This window comes from Rhinatrema bivittatum, chromosome 8 (assembly GCF_901001135.1).
Source record: "Rhinatrema bivittatum chromosome 8, aRhiBiv1.1, whole genome shotgun sequence".
Classification (NCBI taxonomy): Eukaryota; Metazoa; Chordata; class Amphibia; order Gymnophiona; family Rhinatrematidae; genus Rhinatrema; species Rhinatrema bivittatum.
The window spans coordinates 130,805,271-130,826,345 of NC_042622.1; the positions used below are offsets into that span (position 1 = coordinate 130,805,271).

The following is a 21,075-nucleotide window of genomic DNA, read 5'->3' on the forward strand; positions in this document are numbered from 1 at the left end:
TTTATCCACATTAAATTTCATCTGTCATTTCGATGCCCAATTTTCTAGTCTCACAAGGTCTTCCTGCAATTTATCACAATCTGCTTGAGATTTAACTACTCTGAACAATTTTTTATCATCTGCAAATTTGATTACCTCACTTGTTGTATTTCTTTCCAGATCATTTATAAATATATTGAGAAGTAAGGGTCCCAATACAGATCACTGAGGCATTCCACTGCTCACTCCCTTCCATTGAGAAAATTGTCCATTTAATCCTACTCTCTGTTTCCTGTCTTTTAGCCAGTTTGTAATCCACGAAAGGACATCTCCCCCTATACCATGACTTTTTACTCTTCCTAGAAGCCTCTCATGAGGAACTTTATCAAATGCCTTCTGAAAATCCAAGTACACTACATCTACCGGTTCACCTTTATCCACATGTTTATTAACTCCTTCAAAAAAGCAAAGCAGATTTGTGACACAAGACTTGCCTTGGGTAAAGCCATGCTGACTTTGTTCCATTAAACCATGTCTTTCTATATGTCCTGTGATTTTGGTGCTTAGAACACTTTCTACTATTTTTCCTGGCACTGAAGTCAGGATAACCGGTCTGTAGTTTCCAGGATCGCCCCTGGAGCCCTTTTTAAATATTGGGATTACATTAGCTATCCTCCAGTCTTCAGGTACAATGGATGATTTTAATAATAGGTTACAAATTTTTACTAATAGGTCTGAAATTTCATTTTTTAGTTCCTTCAGAACTCTGGGGTGTATACCATCCGGTCCAGGTGGTTTACTACTCTTCAGTTTATCAATCAGGTCTACCACATCTTCTAGGTTCACCGTGATTTGGTTCAGTCCATCTGAATCATTACCCATGAAAACCTTCTCTGGAACGGGTATCTCCCCAACATACTCTTTAGTAAACACCGAAGCAAAGAAATCATTTAATCTTTCCACGATGGCCTTATATTCTCTAAGTGCCCCTTTAACCCCCTCAATCATCTAACAGTCCAATTGACTCCCTCACAGGCTTCCTGCTTCGGATATATTTTAAAAAGTTTTTACTGTGAGTTTTTTCATCCTCGGCCAACTTCTTTTCAAATTCTCTCTTAGCCTGTCTTATCAATGTCTTACATTTAACTTGCCAACGCTTATGCATTATCCTATTTTCTTCTATTGGATCCTTCTTCCAATTTTTGAATGAAGATCTTTTGGCTAAAATAGCTTCTTTCACCTCCCCTTTTAACCATGCCGGTAATCGTTTTTTAACAATGACCACTCCTCTTGCATACTTTTTACCTTTGTAGCTGCTCCTTTCAGTTGTTTAACAATTTTTTTCATTTTATCAAAGTTTCCCTTTTGAAAGTTTAGTACGAGAGCCTTGGATTTGCTTACTGTCCCCCTTCCAGTCATTTTCAAATTTGATCATATTATGATCACTATTGCCAGGCAGCCCCACCACCGTTACCTCTCTCACTAAATCCTGTGCTCCACTGAGAATTAGATCTAAAATTGCTCCCTCTCTAGTCGGTTCCTGAACCAATTGCTCCATAAAAATGTCATTTATTCCATCCAGGAACTTTGTATCTCTAGCATGTACCGATGATACATTTACCCCGTCAATATTGAGGTAATTGAAGTCTCCCATTATTACCGCACTACCAATTTGGTTAGCTTCCCTAATTTCTCTTAGCATTTCACTATCAGTCTCACCATCTTGACCAGGTGGACGGTAGTATACTCCTATCACTATAGTCTTCTCTAACACAAGGGATTTCTACCCATAAAGATTCAATTGTGCATTTAGTTTCATGCAGGATGTTTATCCCCTGGTGGGCCGTTCGCTCTGGTCATGTGGTCTGCCGAGCATGGTCGAGACAGAGCCACGCTCGGCAGACCACAGGGTATCTCCTGGGCTAGCCTGGGCAGAAAATTCCCAGGCCGATCTTTACCCGGAACCTGCCCATGTACCACAGGTTGTTTTTACACTTTCTATATTAAAAATTATCAGATAGTGACAGAGGAAGATTCAACCAAATGTGATTTTAAATGGCCAAAATATATTTATGTAAGTAAAAGAAGAAGTAGCATGGTTGTTCATGGACCTTAGAAATAAATTTCATAAGGGAACAGCAAGTTAGAGTACAGGGATCTATATATATTTATTGGTATTGAGAAGTTGAGCTTCCTCAGATTCCCATGGTTGAGTCCATTATAGAAAAACTGTTAATACACTATATATTTATATTTAATACAAATATATTATTGTCTTCAGTTATTTGCACTAATCTCATGAAACTAACCTTTACATTTCCTTTGGTTCTCACCTGCTCTCCTGGTATTCCTGGTGGTCCTGGCTTTCCATCTAATCCAGGGAAACCATCACACCCTGGGATGCCCGGAAATCCTTGAAGACCCTGTAGGCCAAATTCACCCTACAGAGAGAGAGAAAGAGAAAGTTGGTGGGAAAAATGAAATTTGAACATTTCCCTTAAAAGGAAAATCACTCATAACCTTACTGGATTCCAATCTAGTGATGATTAAAACACTTTAGTAAAAAGAACTTCATAAATTAACATACTAAATGCATAACACCAATAATTTTATTCACTTAATGCTTTTTTACCAAGTAGAATTACAAGGAGCTTTGCAATCACACATATGCCTATAGTAAAGTACCATTTATTTGACATGCTTGAGACTGTGGCCATTCTGGATAATGGTTTTTTTTTCCAGATAATGGAAGTACAACCTCTCACTGCCTGACCATTTACAGAGTGGTTCAAACAGCTTACTTGAGACTTTGAACTGCATGGAAATGCGAGATGGTGAAAGAGCAATTTTGAGAATACCAGACTGCTGGCTTTGCTCATTGTGGGAATCCTGGTTGGGCTGCAACAGGGCAAAAAGGACTGGTTCGAGTTGCAGGGGGTGTGGATTTTTCAGGATAATGGGAATTTCCTGTTTAGGGTGTTCAGATAAAAGGTACTCTACTGTCTGCCTGAGGCAGATATGTGAACATATTCAGGTTGATGCAATATTGGCACACATTAATTGAGCGCCCGCTCTCTTAACGTGCGCTGATCCACCTCTCGAGGGCGCCCGATGCAAAATGCAAATGGGCTGCTGCAGTAAAAGGAGGCACTAAGGGAAATACATGCCCCTAGCAGCTTCTCGGCAGCAGGCGCCCAGGAGGGGTGACTGTCAGCGGGTTAGGAAAATGGCTGCTCAATTAACGAGTGTCCATTTTCCTAACCTGACCACCTGTACCCTTTTTTTTGGGGGGGCCAACATTTTGAATTTTTTAGTTCCTCTGACTTACTATCACCACGATATTAAGTCGGAGGAAGTACAGAAAAGCAGTATTTTCTACTTTTCTGTACACGTTATTGGCTCCTCCAAAATTAGGCATTAATTTTGGTGAGTAAAAAAGTGTGCGTCGGGTGCACATATTTTTTTGCATTGGGGGGAATAGATAATAGCCTCATCAATATGCATTTACATGTTGGAGTAGAAGAGTATCCTAGTGGTTAGAGCAGCAGGTAACAATCCAGGGAAACCAGCGTTCAAATCTTGCTGCTGCTCCTTGTAAACTTGGGCAAGTCACTTTATCCTCCATTGCCTCAGGTACAAAATTAGATTATAAATCTGGTGGGGATAGGAAAATACCTATAGTACCTGAATGTAATCCACTTTGATGTACACTGTGAAGTGCCAAAAAGCAGAGTATAAAAATCTAAATAAATATAAATGTGATGAGTGCTACTACCTAAGCATGTAATTGGACACACTAATCCCCATTTTGCATCGGGGGTTATTGACGTGCATTGAATCGCACGTGAGCCATGCGCTGCGGCCAGTGTATGATACTGCATCAGCCTGATTGGGTTGTATACTTTTTATGTGAGAGAAGGCAGAATAAACAGATATTAGAGTATCCAATCAAAGCTGAGCAACCAGAGACATAGAAAAGTAAAGTGACTTACTCAGACAGCTGGAGTCCTAACAATGTCTCATGTTCCAGACATTAAACCCCACCCCTAGTCAACCACTTTCCTCCCTCCAACAAAATAATTATCCAGCCAGTTTCATGGAAACTAATCTTTAGCTATTAGATGCTCCATATACAACAAAGGGAAGGTAATTTTCAACAGCCTGTGTAGGACTAAAGTATGCAAGCACATGCAGATTTTAGGAAAATATTTTAAATGGATTTATGTGCATAAGTCTGCTTTGAAAATTCCTGAGTTTGCGCAGAACCAGAGCTGATACGCATACACTTGTTTACACTGGCTCAGGAGCAGATGTAAATATGTGCATGTAGATTTAGGCACACACTTTCAGAAATTGAAAATATGCATTTAAATGGTTTCCCTACCTCACCTCCACCCCCTGGAATGTCTCTTTTCAAACCGACTTTTACACACACTGGATGCTAATTGATTTTGGGCCAGATTTTATAACATGTGCGCGGTCATAGATTTGTTCGAGCAACCCGGCACGAACAAATCTACGCCAGATTTTATAACATGCGCGCGCTGCCACGCGCATGTTATAAAATCCAGGGTCGGCGCGCGCAGGGGGTTGCACAATTGTGCAACAGGCGCGCGCCGAGCCGAGCAGCCTGCCTCCATTCCCTAATTGATTTCGGGCCAGATTTTATAACATCGGAGTGGCCTCAGAGGGAACTTTCCTTCTCCCCCCCCCCCACACCTTCCCCTCCCTTCCCCTATCTAACCCCCCCCCTGACCTTTACTGAAGATTTAACTTGCACGCACTGGCTCTCCATCCCCTGGCTAGGTGGTTGTTCCGGAGGCCTCTGTCCCACCCCTGGAACGCCCCCGGGCCGGCGGCCCACCCATGGCCCCGCCCCCAGAACGCCCATTTATCAGGCCCCGGGACTTACGCGTGTCCTGGGGCTTGCGCGAGATGCTAAGCCTATGCAAGATAGGCTTGGCGCGCGCAGGAGAAGGCAGGGGTAGGTTTTCAGGGGTTGCGTGCGTATCTTACGCGCTCAACCCTTTGAAAATCTACTCCAAGTTGTTTTGAAAATCAAGCCCTCGATGTAACTCCAAATAAAAGCAGATTAAGTGTTGTAACACAGTAAACTAGTGGCCCAAATTAGGTCATACAGATACCATTTGTTATCCATCCACGGGCTGGTAACATATCCTTGATGTATTATGGATGAAATGTGTTGACTATATCAGTTTATAGGGTCACCCTTCACCACCAATCTTCCGCCACACTGGCGAAAGTCAGTATGTTATTGCACACAGTACCCTACTGTACACTTTTGTCAATGAATTACTATAAGGCTAATTTTAAAAGCCCTGCATATGCCAAAACTGAGGGATACGTGCACAAGTCGAGCCGGCATGCATCACCTGGATTTAAAAGCCTCCTGAGGACATGTATATCTCGTGCTGTGTGCACCAGGAAAACGTTTGCAAAAAGGGGCGGGGAATGAGCATGGTCTGGGCTGGGCGTAGACATGTTGGGGAAGGCCAAGAGATATACACATAAATACAAGGGATGTGAATTCTTTTTCTGACGGATGAAAATATCGTACGATATTTTCTCATCTGTCAGGTATCGGGAGGTCCCCGAAAGCGAAAGGAAAACCCCACAAAATTTTCATGTGGGGGAGGGAAGAAAGGGCACACCGAAAAACAACTCCCAAACCCACCCCAACCATTTAAATCAAATTATTTAGAATTCCCCACCCTCCCAACGCCCCCAAAACTTTTCTAAAGTACCTGGTGGTCCAGCGGGGGTCCCGGGAGCGATCTCCCTCTCTCGGGCCGTCGGCTGCCACTAATCAAAATGGCGCCGATGGCCCCATGTGACAAGGGCTATCGGTGCCATTGACTGGCCCCTGTCACATGGTAGGAACAATGGATGGCTGGCGCCATCCTAAAAAAACTATGCTCCTTCCATGTGACAGGGGCCGACCAATGGCACGGTAGCCCCTGTCACATGGTAAGGGCAAAGGGCCACCGGCGCCATTTTGTTTACTGGCAGCCGATGGCCCGAGAGCGGGAGATTGCTCCCAGGACCCTGCTGGACCACCAGATACTTTAGAAAAGTTTGGGGGGGGGGGGGGTTTGGGAGGGTGGGGGATTCTAAATAATTAAATGTAAAGGGTTGGGGGCAGGGGGGGGTTCTTCTGCTCGGGACAGCCGAACAAAAGCGCTCAGAACCCTACGAACACGATACCGGAAACGAGTCTGGTACCGATTCACATCTCTAATAAATACTTATGTGCACAGGCACTTAACTTTACTATTGCTATGGATGGCGTGTAAGTAATAAAACAAAGAAATCTAGTCTAGTCAGCAGGGTTTTAAGGGTTGGGGCTAACAGAGGGAAAAGGAGGCTATTAAATTAGGGAGGTTAGGAAGTCCTATCCTTTACCCGGGCAAACTGTGAGCGAACTGGGAAAACTGGTAATGGCATCGGCACGTATCCTTTATAAAATTCCCCCACTTACTTGGTAGAAGTGGCATTTGCATGCATATTGTGCGCACATGTATTTGCATCCATGCTATTTTATAACATGCATACATACATGCACATATGTTCTAAAATGGATGCACGCCTGTTTTAAAGTTACCGTCTATATTTTTTTTACTGCAAAAGAATCTTTCCTCATAGAGTCAGTTATTCAGAGACCTCAGTCAGCTAAGGAATCTTTTTTCTTCTATTTCTTACTCACATCTACATCCCAGCTGCTGTTTGCTGACCATTTGAAAGGGAAGCTTATTCACCTCCTGTGAATGCTGTTTATGCATTGCCAGTAGCTCCGTCATTTAAATGCTCGTTTGATGAAGCTTCACTGAAGACTGGTAATATTTACAGTCTCCTTATTAGACAGGATCAGTAAAATCCTTCCAGATGTTTTCCGCTGGTACAGTACCTATCTTTAATGGCCTTGTATAGATAACTAAATATTTCCATTCCTTCATTACCCTCCTCCACCCCTAATGCTTCACCCTTTTCTAATGCCTGATCTCTCCTCTCAACATACAAACATGAAAACCAGAGAGGAACAGCAGAGGTGGAATCCATGGGCAAGAAATCTTCTAATGCTGGCATTGATTGTGATTAATCATTGCATCAACAAATTTATTTTATTGGCATGATGTATTTATTTATTTATTTATTTAATTATTTATAGGCTTTTCTTTACCGACATTCGTATGGTACATCATGCCAGCTTACATTAAACTGAAAGGAGGAAAATACAATAAAACGAAGTACCAGATAGAAGTGAAAGCAAAGAGGAACTATACATCAAATGAAACACTATATACCAGAACAGGGGTGAAAACAAACAAAGAGGAACTATGTACAACCTATAATCATTATCTTTATCTATGGAGTTTTAATGTCAGGGCTGTTCACAAAGTGCGTATACCTGAGAAAGGCTAAGAAAGGAAGGGAGGTTATGGCGGGTCTAATGGTGGGAGGTAGCACATGGGTAGGGAGGGGCAGGCGGATGGGAGGGAGGCCATTGTGGAAGTACAGTTCAGGGAGAAGAATCTACGTTTGGTTTGTATCAGGGTAGGCCTGCTTGAAGAGCCATGTTTTGACTCCTTTTTTAAATTTTTGCAGAGACGGCTCTAGACGGAGGGAGATGGGGAGGGAATTCCAGAGGGAGGCATCAGCGATGGAGAAGGCCCTCTCTCTGGTGAGGGACAGATGCGCAGACTTAAGGGAAGGTGTGTGTAGGGTACCTACAAGGGCACTTCTTGTGGGGAGGTCAGTGGCGCGGAAGCGAGGCATTTCATCTAGCCAGGTATGATTGAATTTGTATAATGAACAGTGAAGAATGGTAAGAGTTTTGTATTGTGAGCAGAAGGAGATGGGCAGCCAATGCAGGTTCTTTAAGATAGGGGTGATATGTTCTGTTTTACAGGTATTAGTTATGACTCTGGCCATGGAGTTTTATAGAATCTGGAGTAGTTTAATGGTGGAGGTGGGAAGGCTGAGTAGGAGGGAGTTACAGTAGTCCAGTTTCGTAAGCATGGTGGTCTGAATTACAGTACGGAAGTCTTGAGTGTGGAGTAGGGGTTTGAGTTTCTTGAGGACATTTAACTTGTAGAAACCTCCCTTTAGGAGAGATCTGATGTAGGGTTTAAAGTTTAGGTGATGATCTATGAGGACACCCAGGTCTCTTACTGCATGCAACTGGTAATGGGCTGTGGTTGTGTTCTGGGGTGTGTGGTGGGGAGTGTGGTCAGGATGACTGGAGATGAGTAGTTCAGTTTTAGAGGCGTTTAGAGCTAAGTGAAGGTTGGATAGCATGGAGTTTATGGAGGTAAGGCAAGATTCCCAGAAGTGCATGGATTCATTTATTGATTTTTGGATTGGGATGAGAATCTGCACATCGTCTGCATATAAGAAAATTTCAGACCTAGGTCGGACAGTAGGTGGCATAGAGGTAGGAGGTAAATGTTGAACAGGGTGGAGGATAAGGAGGATCCTTGGGGAACACCTTGAGAGATGGGGATGTGTGAGGATTGGTGCCTATCAATTTTTACTAGGTATTCTCTGTGGTTGAGATAGGAGGAGAACCAGGAAAGAGCAGTGTCCGCAATACCTATTTCTGCCAGGCGGGTCATTAGGATTTGGTGGTTGACAGTGTCAAAGGCTGCCGAGATGTCTAGGAGGGCGAGCAAGTAAGAGTTTCCGTGGTCCATGCCTTTGAGTATAGTATCTGTCATTGATAGTAAAAGGGTTTCAGTATTGCGAGCTTTACGGAAACCAAATTGTGAAGGGTGGAGGATGTTGCAGTCTTCTAAGAAGTCAGTAATTTGTTTGTTAACCGTCCTTTCCAGGATTTTAGAGATGAAAGGCAGGTTAGAAATGGGTCGGTAATTAGCAGGGTCTGAGGGGTCAAGGTTTGGTTTTTTGAGGAGGGGCCTTACTACCGCAAGTTTAAGTGGGTCTGGGATGCTGCCAGATGCGATGGAACAATTGATTAGTTCAGCAATGGGTTTTGCGATGGTGGATGGGATGGAGAGGAGGGTTTTTGAGGGGATGGTGTCTAGGATGTGGGAGGCTGGTTTCATCTTTTTTAGAATAGCCTCGATTTCCTTGTTTGTAGTGAGGTTGAAGGTTCTAAGGTTGCTCTTGTTATCGTTGCGTAGTGGGGCAGAGGGGGGGCTTGGAAGGGAAGCGAGTAAGGATGTTATCAATTTTATTCTTGAAATATACTGCTAGTTCTTGGCATCTGTCATTGGCATTTGTCTCATTGAGTGTGGGGGTGGAGGGGTTTGTGAGTTCTGTAACATATGTGAATAGGGCATTCGCGTTGAATTGATAGTCATGGATTTTTTTGGCGTAGAAGTCTCGTTTCACTTGGGTGATAGCTAGACGGTATGGGGCGGATTTTCAGAGCCCTGCTCGCGTAAATCCGCCCAAAACCGGGCGGATTTACGCGAGCAGGGCCCTGCGCGCCGGGAAGCCTATTTTACATAGGCCTCCCGGCGCGCGCAGAGCCCCGGGACTCGCGTACGTCCCGGGGTTCTCAGAGGGGGGCGTGTCGGGGGGCGGGGGCCGGAGCGCGCGGCGTTGCGGGGGGCGTGTCGGCAGCGTTTTGGGGGCGGGTACGGGGCGTGGCTACGGCCCGGGGGCGTGGCCGCGCCCTCCGTACCCGCCCCCAGGTCGCGGCCCGGCGCGCAGCAGGCCCGCTGGCGCGCGGGGATTTACGTCTCCCTCCGGGAGGCGTAAATCCCCCGACAACGGTAAGGGGGGGGTGTAGACAGGGCCGGGTGGGTGGGTTAGGTAGGGGAAGGGAGGGTAAGGTGAGGGGAGGGCAAAGGAAAGTTCCCTCCGAGGCCGCTCCGATTTCGGAGCGGCCTTGGAGGGAACGGGGGGAGGCAGCGCGGCTCGGCGCGCGCAGGCTATACAAAATCGATAGCCTTGCGCGCGCCGATCCAGGATTGTAGTGGATACGCGCGGCTCCGCGCGTATCTACTAAAATCCAGCGTACTTTTGCTTGAGTCTGATGCGCAAGCAAAAGTAGGCTGTTCGCGCGCCTCTTAAAATCTACCCCTATGTGTGTAAAGTATTGTTGTATGTGGCTTTGTATGTTGCAGATGGTTGTTTGCGCCATGCGCGTTCTTTGGATCTTAGGTCCTGTTTAATCTTTTTTAATTCAGCAGAGTACCATGGTTTTCTTTTCTCAATTTGAGTAAGGGGAATTTCCTTGTGGATAATGGGGCAAATCTCATTGGCAATAGTGGTGGTGAGGTTGTTCCAGGAAAGTAGTGCTGTGTCAGGGTTTGTGAGGTCGAGATTGTTAGTTATTTTGTCGAAGGCTAGGGTGAGATCCTCTGTGGTACATGGTTTATGGAACGATATGGTCTTACTATGATTTTGTGAAGCAGGATGTGGGGTGTTGGTCGTGAAGCTGGCATTGATGAGGAAGTGGTCAGACCATGGTACTGGGGTGACTACCAATGGAGTTGGTGTTGTTATTTGAGAATTAACAAAGATGAGGTCAAGGGTATGACCTGCTTTATGTGTGGGTTCGGTGATTTGACTAAAACCTAGGGCTTTGAGGATGTCCAGCAAATCTCGCAGGCTGGGGTGGCAGGGCGGACATCTACGTGGAGATTGAAATCTCCTAATATAATAGTGGAGAGGTCAGTTTTGATGTTGTCAGTGATGTATTCTATGATGGGAGAAGGGTCATGTTCAATTAGGCCTGGGGGGGCGTAGACGAGGCAGATCTGTAATGAGTTGGATTTAAACAGTGCTATTTCTAATTTGGGGGGGAGTGCAAGGTTTGGAGTTTGAGGCTGAGGCTTTTTTTGGCCGCTAGGAGTAGTCCTCCACCTCTCTCTTTTGGCCTAGGTACCGAAAGGATGTCGTAGGTCTTTGTTGGGAGCTGGTTTAGGAATACATGGTCTGTGTTTTTTAGCCAAGATTCCGTGATTGCACATATGTCAGGATTATATTCTATAAGCAGGTCATATAGTATATGGCCTTTTTTTTGGATGGATTGAGAATTGAAAAGGGTAATGGCTATTGTATTTAGGCCCAAAAATTGTGTGAGGGGAGATATCATGATGGGCACTAGGGATTTACGGTGGTTAGATGGGTGAATGCGTACTGGGAGGGGTTTACGCAGTGAAGGGCAGTGTCGCCTGGGTATTGTAAGTAGACACATGTATGTGTTGGATAGGAGGTAGGGTCCAGTAAGGATAGAGATAAGGAATCACAGCACAGCAACACAGTTGTTACAATAATTAAAAGCTTATACAAGTAGCTGGGTGAGGCACTATAGGCTAGATGGCAGGTAACAGATATTCAGAACATGGATTTAAAGTCACAAAGATAGGGATAAAATATGTGTAATTACGATGTTGTAGGGGTGGTGTGGGTCTTCAGCAGGTTGTAAAGAAGAGTAGGTGATCCTTGTTCTTGATTGAAGCGGGTGGTGGATGGGTAGATTCTGTAAAAGGGTTGGGTTGCGAAGATTGCAGTGGGTGTCTCCGTCACAGAGTAGTAATTTGAAGTGGTGTCAGAGGCCCAAAGGGAGCGCACGAAGGGGCGCACTAAGGGGCAAGCCCCTTAGGTTGCGCTCCTTCGTGCACGCGACGCCCGGCACCGTATAAGTGAGCCTGGATTTAAAGGACAATAAGGCCCGCCTCCCATGCATCAATCGGATGTGGCTCCGAAGCCTACTGGTGGCTCGGGGGCGCAGGGAGGGTTAGGGGGTGGTGCAGGTCTTCGGCGCAGTTCTTACTTTTCTTTTGATTTCTTGCTTTCCTTTTTGCAAAGTCGGCGGCTTTTTTGCTTTCTCGGCGGGTTTTTGAAATCTTTTCCTCTTTTTCTTGTGCTCTCTCTCTCGCGTCTCTCTTTTTTTTCTCACGGCGTCTCTCTCATTTTCTCCTTCCGGTCGCGGCTCTCACTCTTCCGGTAGAGCTGGGCTGTGCTGAACCAGGTCGGTCCGCAGTGCGTGGTGGAGAGAGGGTCGAATAGGCAGGTAAGCCTCCGGTCGGCACGTGGTAGAGAGGGTCAAGTAGGCAGGTAGGCATCCGGTTAGCAGTAACGATGCGGTGGGTCTCCGGAAAGCAGGCGTGGTGGCGCGGAAAAGGACGTGCCGTATAAGTGAGCCCAGATTTAAAGGGCAATAAGGCCCACCTCCCAGTTGGCAATCGGACGCAGCTCCAAAGCCTACTGGTGGCTCAGGGGTGCAGGGAGGGTTAGGGGGCGGCACAGGTCTTCGGCGCAGTTCTTACTTTTCTTTTGATTTCTCGCTTTCCTTTTTGCAAAGTCGGCAGCTCTTTTGGTTTCTCGGCGGGTTTTTGAAATCTTTTCCTCTTTTTCTTGTGCTCTCTCTCTTTCTCTCGCGTCTCTCTCTTGTTCTCACTGCGTCTCTCTCACTTTCTCCTTCCGGTCACGGCTCTCATTCTTCCGGTAGGGCTGGGCTGTGCTGAACCAGGTCGGTCCGCAGTGCGTGGTGGAGAGAGGGTCGAATAGGCAGGTAGGCCTCCGGTCGGCGAGTGGTAGAGAGGGTCGAGTAGGCAGGTAGGCCTCCGGTTAGCAGTAACGATGCAGTGGGTCTCCGGAAAGCAGGCGCGGTTGTTTGGAACATGCTAATTTGTATTAAATTTCATTCTGGTATTGATATGTTTTAATTTTTAAAAAATCTATTGCATGATGACTAGGAGTTGGGGAAAAAAAATAAATCCGCCTTCATTGTTGAACTGTATAGAGAGGGTAATTTTATAACAGTGCGTGATGGGGTATTTCTTAGGGATGTGAATCGTGTGCCCGATCATCTTAACGATCGGGTTTTGCTGGAGGGAGAAAAAAATCTGATCGGTGGAGATGTGAATCTGAATCGGTTCCGATTCACATTGATAATTTTTTTTTAGTGAGGCCTGACCCTTTAAAATTGACCCCTTACCTTCCCCCACACTCCTGAACCCCCCTAAAACGTTTTACGAGTACCAAGATGGCACCGGCCAGCCAGTGCTCCTACCATGTGACAGGGGCCGGCCAATGGCATGGATACCCTGTCACATGGTAAGGGCAAAGGGCCATCGGCGCCATCTTTATGAGTGGCAGCCGACGGCCCGAGAACGGGAGATCGCTCCCGGGACCACCACTGGACCACCAGGTAATTTTAAAATGTTTTCGGGGGATCGGGAGGGGTGGGGGAAGCTATCGGGTCATTTTTAAAGAGTCGGGTGGGGGGGTTTTTTATCGGGCCATCGGCGCCATTTTTGAGTGCAGCCAAAATGGCGCCGATGGCCTGAGAGTGGGAGATAGGTCCCCGCACTCCCACTGGACCACCAGGTACTCGTAAAACGTTTTGGGGGGGTTCGGGAAGGTGGGAGAAGGTAAGGGATTAGTTTTATAGGGTCGGGGTGGGTTTAGGGGTTGTTTTGGTGGGCCGGTTTTCCTGCCCTCCTCCCAAATAACTCCCGTTAGTGGATACTAACAGGAGTAACGATTATTCACGATAAATCGGGAAAATTTCTATTGTATCGCGCACTCTAACAATTTTTGACGATTTAAAGATATCGGACAATTTTTTTAAATCGTCAAAAAACGATTCACATCCCTAGTATTTCCTAAGCAAACATATGTGCATAAGTTTGCTTTGAAAATCTGCACATAATTGCCCTAGTACTTGCACAAAGTTACCCACACAAAGTTATAAATGCTCTACCGAAGGCATTTCACTTTTGTGCGTTAATTTACATGCAGACTTTTTAAAATAAAAATATAATTCCTAACTCCACTCCCCAGGATGCCTTTTGCCAGTTCACATGGAAGTTTGCGTGAAACCAGATTACGCATGTGCTTTTGCATGGACTGAGCTTGGGGTTTTATGTGCATAGTCCCATAAAGCCTAGAAATATACTTTTGCTTTGAAACAAAAATATCAAAGACATTTTTTGTTTTATTTTCTGTCATTTTCAATATGAAAGGACTAAAAAAATATAACTCCAATGAATTTTCATTTCCTTTTTGTTTTGTTTTTTAGCACAAGCTAAAACAGAAAACAATTCCTCCTCCCCCCCCCCGCCAAAAAAAAAAAAAAAGAGAAACAAAAGTTTTTTCCCTACACACCCCTAATAAAGTCTGTGATATAGTGGTCCTGGAGAAAATAATATGAGATCTAAAAGAGAAGATACATCCATTTTATGCTATTTGGGATCCATTTCTGTGATGATTAGTGGGTATATGGACCCTTGGTCTGAGATGGGAGTTGTTACCACTATGGGGAGGAGCCCCACATGTCCACACCATCAGAAGGCGAGATCAGGCACAGCGGGGAGCTCTAGGTGAAGTTATGGAGAGGTCCAGAAGAGCCAGGAGAATTACCCCAGTAGGGAGGCAGGCTGGAGATAATGCCTGGGCAGAGACCCTGAGGGGAAGGCGCCAGACAGGCCGCAGAGTGGGAGGCACAATTCTGGCCGTGCTGGAGGTATTCCGGAGAGGCAACCCCAAGGGGCAGAGCTGCGCAGCATAGAGGGTGTTGATGTAATGTCATAGGCCAACCCGCGGAGCAGGGAAGCCCGAGTCAGGTCTCCACTGATGACGTATGTACAACCCCGAGGAGCGGGAAGCTCTGACAGTCTGTGTAGCACGGAAGCACTGCCCTGAGTGGAGGAGTGCTGGCAGTCTCAGTATAGCACGTAAGCGAGATCCTGAGGAGCGGGGGGACGCAGACAGTCGCAGTGTAGCACGAGAATACTGCCCCGAGGAGCGGGGAAGCACTGAAAGTCTCTTGAATAACACGTAAGCGCAGCCCCGAGGAGTGGGGAGGCGCTGACAGTCTGTACAGCAAGCAGGCACAACCCCGAGGAGCGAGGAAGCCCTGAAGTAGAACTCCCATGTTGCAGAGGTGTTCCAGGGGCAGCACCGAGGAGCGGGAAAGCCTTGCAGGGTAGAACCCAGGAGGCGCAGGGCCAGCCCGAGGAGCGGGGAAGACCAGGAGACCAAGACCCCATAGAGTGCGTACACTGGCCCCCGAGGATCAGATACCAGACAGAATCCAAGTCCAAGGAGTCCGATAGCATAGCCACAGGAACACAAAGGCAGGAGCTGTAGAGATGTACAGAACTTGTTGCCAAGTTGGCTAGATGGGGGCGAAGCTGGAGCTTAAGTACCCAGGTATGATGACATCATCAATCAGGGACACTCCCGAGGTTCCCGCCAAAGAGGCTTCAAAGGAGGACCCGTTAGTGCACGCGCACACCTAGGAAGGCCCGAAGTCGACGTGGGTGGCGGCAGTGTCCAGGCCGCCACGAGGAATCCCAGGGAACGTGGCGGTGGAGACTGGCCTGTGCCGCGAGCAGGCCCAGGGAGGGCAGGAGAGCGGTGCAGGAAATAAGTAAATGCGGTCTCAGCCATCTGCGACAGACGGGCATAACAATTTCTTAGTTTTGTTCGAGATCACAGCATGGTATTTTCCAGGTCCTTGGGTCTTTTGAATGGTTCTTGAATATTATGAAGGGACTCATTCCTGAGAAAATTTCATTATGGGCACAAATTCTCAAAAATAAAAAGTACCTGTGAAATGTTAACATTATTTGTGGCTTATTCTAAAAATTAAGAATGACTTCCACGGTTATTTTACATTTCATATACAAATTGATATTTTTATCTCTAATAAGGAGAACTACCAGTATATTTTTGGTTTTTTTAACTTTTTCTTCTGCTGTTTTGAATTGCTTAAAATAAAAATACTAAATTAAAAAAAAAAAGCAAAGTCTAGCAACTTGCCTATGTATCTACTATGGTAGGGCACAACAGGACATCAGAGACAGCACAGGACCAAGATAAGGAAGATGGATATACTCCATCATGTACTCAAAGAGCAAACAGTCAAAGTGCTGAGATTCTGTGCTGCCATGCCATGCTGGAGATATCTTTACATATTTTTACAAATTATGCATTTTTCTTTAAAATTTGTAGTTTGGTTTGATAATGGTGTATGTGATTTCTGAGCCATGACATCCATCAATAGATAAACTATGAACAGAAGCTGCTCTTTGTCATCACCCAGTTTACATAAAAGATGTGGCATGAGCTCAGGAAAGGTTTTTAAAATTTAAATTAATTTTAAAACTTTTTGTGAAGTATCCCAATCATTAAGGGAGTCATATTCAGTAAGCCAGCGAACAGATAACTTAGGGCAGGATTCATCATTCCTCGCGGAATGATGAATCCCACGAAAAAGGGGGCGGGGTCGAGGGGGGGGGGGGCCCGGGCCTGCAAAAGGCCGCAGCTGTTCGCACGGCGGCAGTATGATTTCGCCGACTGCGGTGGGGCTGACTGCAGTCTTTCGTAGCGAATAACGACCCTGTAAAAGGTGTCGCTATTCGCTGTGCTACTGCCGGCAATAATGTTCCTCACATTATCACCGGCAGCGGTGCCACGGCCGACTCCTCCCCTCCCCCTAATTTGCATTATATCACATGCAAAAAGGTCCTTTTCACATGCGATAATGCTTTGAAAAATAACCCCCTATATTTGAAAAACTGGTTAGTTTTCAAACCCTGCCTTTTGTGGCCAGATAACTTGCCACTTAACCAGATAAAGTCAAAGATATATGGTTAATTAGCACTGTTAAATAAAACAACAAAATTTAAAAGTGCAGTTCAGGCCTGTGGCCCAATTCTCACCTCCATCCCCAATATTTCACAAACAGTCCTGCCAGACCGCCCCCCCCCTCCCCCACTCCCCCAAAACTGCATAAAGAATATTTAGAGTTCTCAGGTTGGCCTCCCTCCCCCCTCCCTGGTTTCATCAGAAATGTTTAGTTATTTGAGTTCAGTGGGTAAATTTGGTAATAGCCTTCTCATTACTTCAATACTGGCGGGGAAGAGGATTTCCATGATTATGAACACAACTAGCACAAAGGGCTTCACTCACACCAAGGCTCTTCTCTCAGTCTCAGGACTATTTTCAAAGCTAGACATCTAGGTAAGTAGCAATTTTCTCTGGTAAGTTGGCCAGCCTGAAAATGTCCTTCTCAGAGCAGCTAAAATTAACCATGGGTATCACAACACATATGTTTAGACATCTTACAAAAGGTATTGCTGGAGGGCGGGGAAATAAATTATGCGCACAAAATACATTTTGAAATCTCCGCCTGTATTTTTCCCTCTTTCCTTTGCCTACAGAAAAAGCCTGTGGAAGATGCCTATGTGTCTGTGAATTTAAAAAAGCAAAACAAAACTATTTTCTTTGAAAACTGACTACCGGGTCCATGGGTACAAAACTACTGGTGGACTTTACGCTGAGGCGGGTTGCTGAAAATTGCCTTCCTTGTGCCTATGGGAAAAAATTACAGGTAATAAAGAAATTAAAACCACTACTACTCTACAGAGACTTCCGCCTGGTTATTTTTCAATGTTTCTCGTTTCAATGTAAATCGCCCTGCGAGGCGTTAGTTTTATTTCCTTGTAAACCGGGGTGATATGTATATTATACAGGAACCCCGGTATATAAAAACTAAAAATAAATAAATAAATAAATAAAAGACCTTAACAAATCAGGCCCAGAGCGGAAGTGCAATTGTCACCACTGTTACCTGTGTACCCGAAAAGTGTTCAATGTGCAAGAACGAGTGTAACTGTATTCCATGTGAAAATGAAACATGCTTGCAGCAAAATTACATAGAAACAAAGACCACATCGATAGGCAATGCACACTTGGTCTGCTTGTTAGCAGTATTTTATTTGCAGTATTTCTACCTTCCTACTGTGCTGCCACAGACAGCTCAGCTGATAAAAAGAGTAATCTTCTTTTCCATGCATGAATGCAGGGATGGTTTTAAGCAGTGTCGTCTGCAGGGGTGAGGAGTTTTGGAAATGAGGATATAAAGATATAGTACAGTGCACCCATAGAAAAAATAGCTGACAGAATAGCTCTAGCTTTAACGATGACTATCAGGCAGTGTTTTAGGACTCTCTCTCACTCTCACTCTCTACTACTGGTAATTTCTGAAAGTTAAAAAATAGCTTGCTCCACCCTCCCAAATCTTGACCTCATAACAAAGAAGTCCAAAGTCAAGAAACTGCCCAGACTAGGACAAGTGTGGATAAAAATCTTAAGGGGCAATCTCACAGATAGCTGGAGATAAAACAAAAGGAAAGCTCTGGAAGGACCTGCCTGCCAGCTACACATAATGGATTCAACAAAGAGAGCTGCCGTTTCCCCAGGTGAAAACCAAGGAACGGGGTGGGGATGAGGGACTAGCAAGAAGACCTTGATAGTGGAGAGGTCACTCAGGACAAGACAAAACATGTTGGAAGGCTGTGAATAATGCTGGAATGCCCCAGAAATGCAAGAACAGCACAACCACAGTAGACACCTGTCAATGATGCCAGAGGAGATAATAATGCACTTCTGAAAATGTTAAGATCTCTACCTTAATCCCTACAATATTGACTAAGAGCTGAAAGAGAACTCCATTTTAATGAGGATTAAGTTTAAACTGTATTGGATTAAGGAACTTGTTACTGTATTTACAAAGCCTATAGAATATGCAAGATTCTGAGAGCATTAGGTGAGGGAGAAAAGGGGGTTCCAAGTAGGCAGGATTCCTCTAGACACCTCAGAAAATATACTTTTAGAACACCTGATTTATAATGGTAAAAACTACAGATCTGATGTACCTCTTACTCCTTCCATGCCATCTCCCCACACATATAAGTATTGCAATATATAATACTATATTAATATTATAATACTTTAATATATAATACAGCATGTTTATTTCACATCTGGGCCTTATCACTGTATCAGAGTCAGGGCTAGTTTTTTTTACTGTCCTATGTGAATAATTGCTATGTTGTGCTCCTACCATGTGACAGGGGTTGACCAATAACACCGGTAGCTCCTGTGACATAGAAGGTCAAAGGCTATCGGCGCCATTTTGAATACCGGCAGCCGAGGGTGTGAGTGCAGGAGATGGCTCCCGGACCCCCCGCTGGACCACCAGGGAGTTTTGGTAAGTCTTGGGGGGTCAGGAGGGTGGGGGGTTGTACTTAATTCAATTTTAGCCAGGAAACAAATAAGAATTAATGCATGTACGTATCGGGGGCCCCCCTTGCCGAATGCAACATATCTGCCCCCGAATATGAATTCCAAATGCAGCGTATGGCATCCCTCTGCACATCCCTACTGCAAAGCACCTTAATACAGAGATTACAAAGCTGGATATTCTAGTAATGTGACCCATACACAGCTCTGCTTTGCACCTAAAACCTATTATAAGGATTTGTTATTCGGTCCCCTACTGGACTACTTGGAGGAAGGTACAGGATTGCAGAGTAATTTACATATATTAGGCACAATAAATAAGCATGGTACATAATACAATAAGCATGATATATAAAAGAAAATACAGGGTACATAATATAGATACATAACTATAAACAGAACAATTAACAATAAGAGGTAATGAGGTAGAGTTTTAGCATTGCTAAAATAATCATGGGGATGTTTGACAGCTAGCTGCAGAGATGAGAAGGCCAATGAATGTTGGCTGAGGAGGGCAGGCTTGGTGGAACAGCCAGCTCTTTAACTTATGATGGAATGTCAGTAGGTCAGTGGCTAGTTTGGCCTCTGCTGGGAATGAGATGCACTGCATAGTTAAGTAGGGGCACATAATTGCAATAAATCCAGAAACATTTGTGATCATTTCTGGTTTTAATTTTTGTCTCTAAGTTCCTATATATTTTGATTCATCTTGTCTTATGTTTCCACAATAATGACTTTGCTCTGTCTTTATATTAGAGACATATGCTGGAAATTCCAGCATTCTTAAAAGGAAACATATTTATAGCTAAATGTTTGATAATTTCCTCCCTCACACATCAGCTTTAGTACGTGCACGTGTCTAAGAATGGTCTGTTTGCATTCAGGGATCAGTTTTCAGAATGCCCTCTAAGGAAAAGTCCGTAGGTATTGTTTACCCTCAGACTTTGCACCAAGTTTCAAGGAAAAAGTGCATGCATACCTTCTCTTTGAAAAACTTGCCATAGGCAGAAAGTACCTGTGGAATGTTGCATCTGTTTTTAGTGCAGTAAATATTGTAGGGAAAACACCACGTAAAGACTTGAATATACAAGCTACATTCACTATTTTCCTCCCTCAATCTCAACAACACATCCCAGGGAATACCTTCCCTAAATATGGATAATAGTGCATGTACTGTGAAACACCATGTGGACTTGTAGGTGTATTGAGAGAAAGCACTTTTCTGGCAGCCCAATTTAAACACATAAATTGCTAGTTATCCTTTTATTTGCTAGTTATTGTCCTTTTATTGGGTCCTGACATACAAACGTATTCTAGATCCAATTTAATGTCTACTGTCCCTGCCTTTTGTTATGTACAAACAAATACTGTGCATTAGGAAGGACAAATAGCAAGACTACCAAAGTCAGCTTGAGGCTTGTAATTTATCCAAAAAGTACAGTACCTATGGTCCATTACTTAGACAAAATGCAGTAACTTTTCGGAATCTCTGGCAACTCTCAAATTTATTTTTGACATTAAGGAAAGTGTCTCTACTCTGTCACAAGACATTAAGCAAGTGTCTCTACTCTGTCACTACTCTGTCACAAGAGTGGCTCTTCAAGTTAGTCAGAGTTTATATGAACTAAAAGGTTACTCAAGAAACCTGCCTATGTAACATTCTTCTGACCCACATTAAGATTTGGGGGCCCTGAGTCACAGCTATATTCAACACAATAAAAAAAAATAACGTGGATTTATTTACCATCTTTTGCCTAGGGTTGCTAGGTAAATCTAGATCAGAGGAGGCAGACCCAATCATTTGATTCAATTAGTTTCTTAGCTCTGGTTCAGATTGACTTTGAGTCACCTAATTCCTTAACTTTCATTCAGCCAAAAGTGTAGCAGGGATTCACAGTATTGTATGAACTGTGTGATTGTGTGCTGACAAACGTTGAAAATTATCCTCATTATGTGATCCTGCTGCCTCCCAAAAACAAATTATTGATAAGAAGAAGTGGCAGAAGTATCTGGCATTCCTGACAATTAAATACTGGAGGAATTGTAAAAATTCTGAGAAAAGGG

At 44.6% G+C, this 21,075-nt stretch overlaps 1 protein-coding gene across 1 annotated transcript in view; it reads right to left on the reverse strand.

Annotated features, from left to right (window-relative positions):
• LOC115097568 (collagen alpha-1(XI) chain-like) overlaps positions 1-21,075 on the reverse strand; it is a 319,380-nt gene that overhangs the window by 32,460 nt on the left and 265,845 nt on the right. The window contains exon 12 of the mRNA XM_029613505.1: positions 2,313-2,420. Coding sequence (XP_029469365.1) covers positions 2,313-2,420 — 108 coding nt within the window. The remainder of the gene's footprint in view (positions 1-2,312; positions 2,421-21,075) is intronic.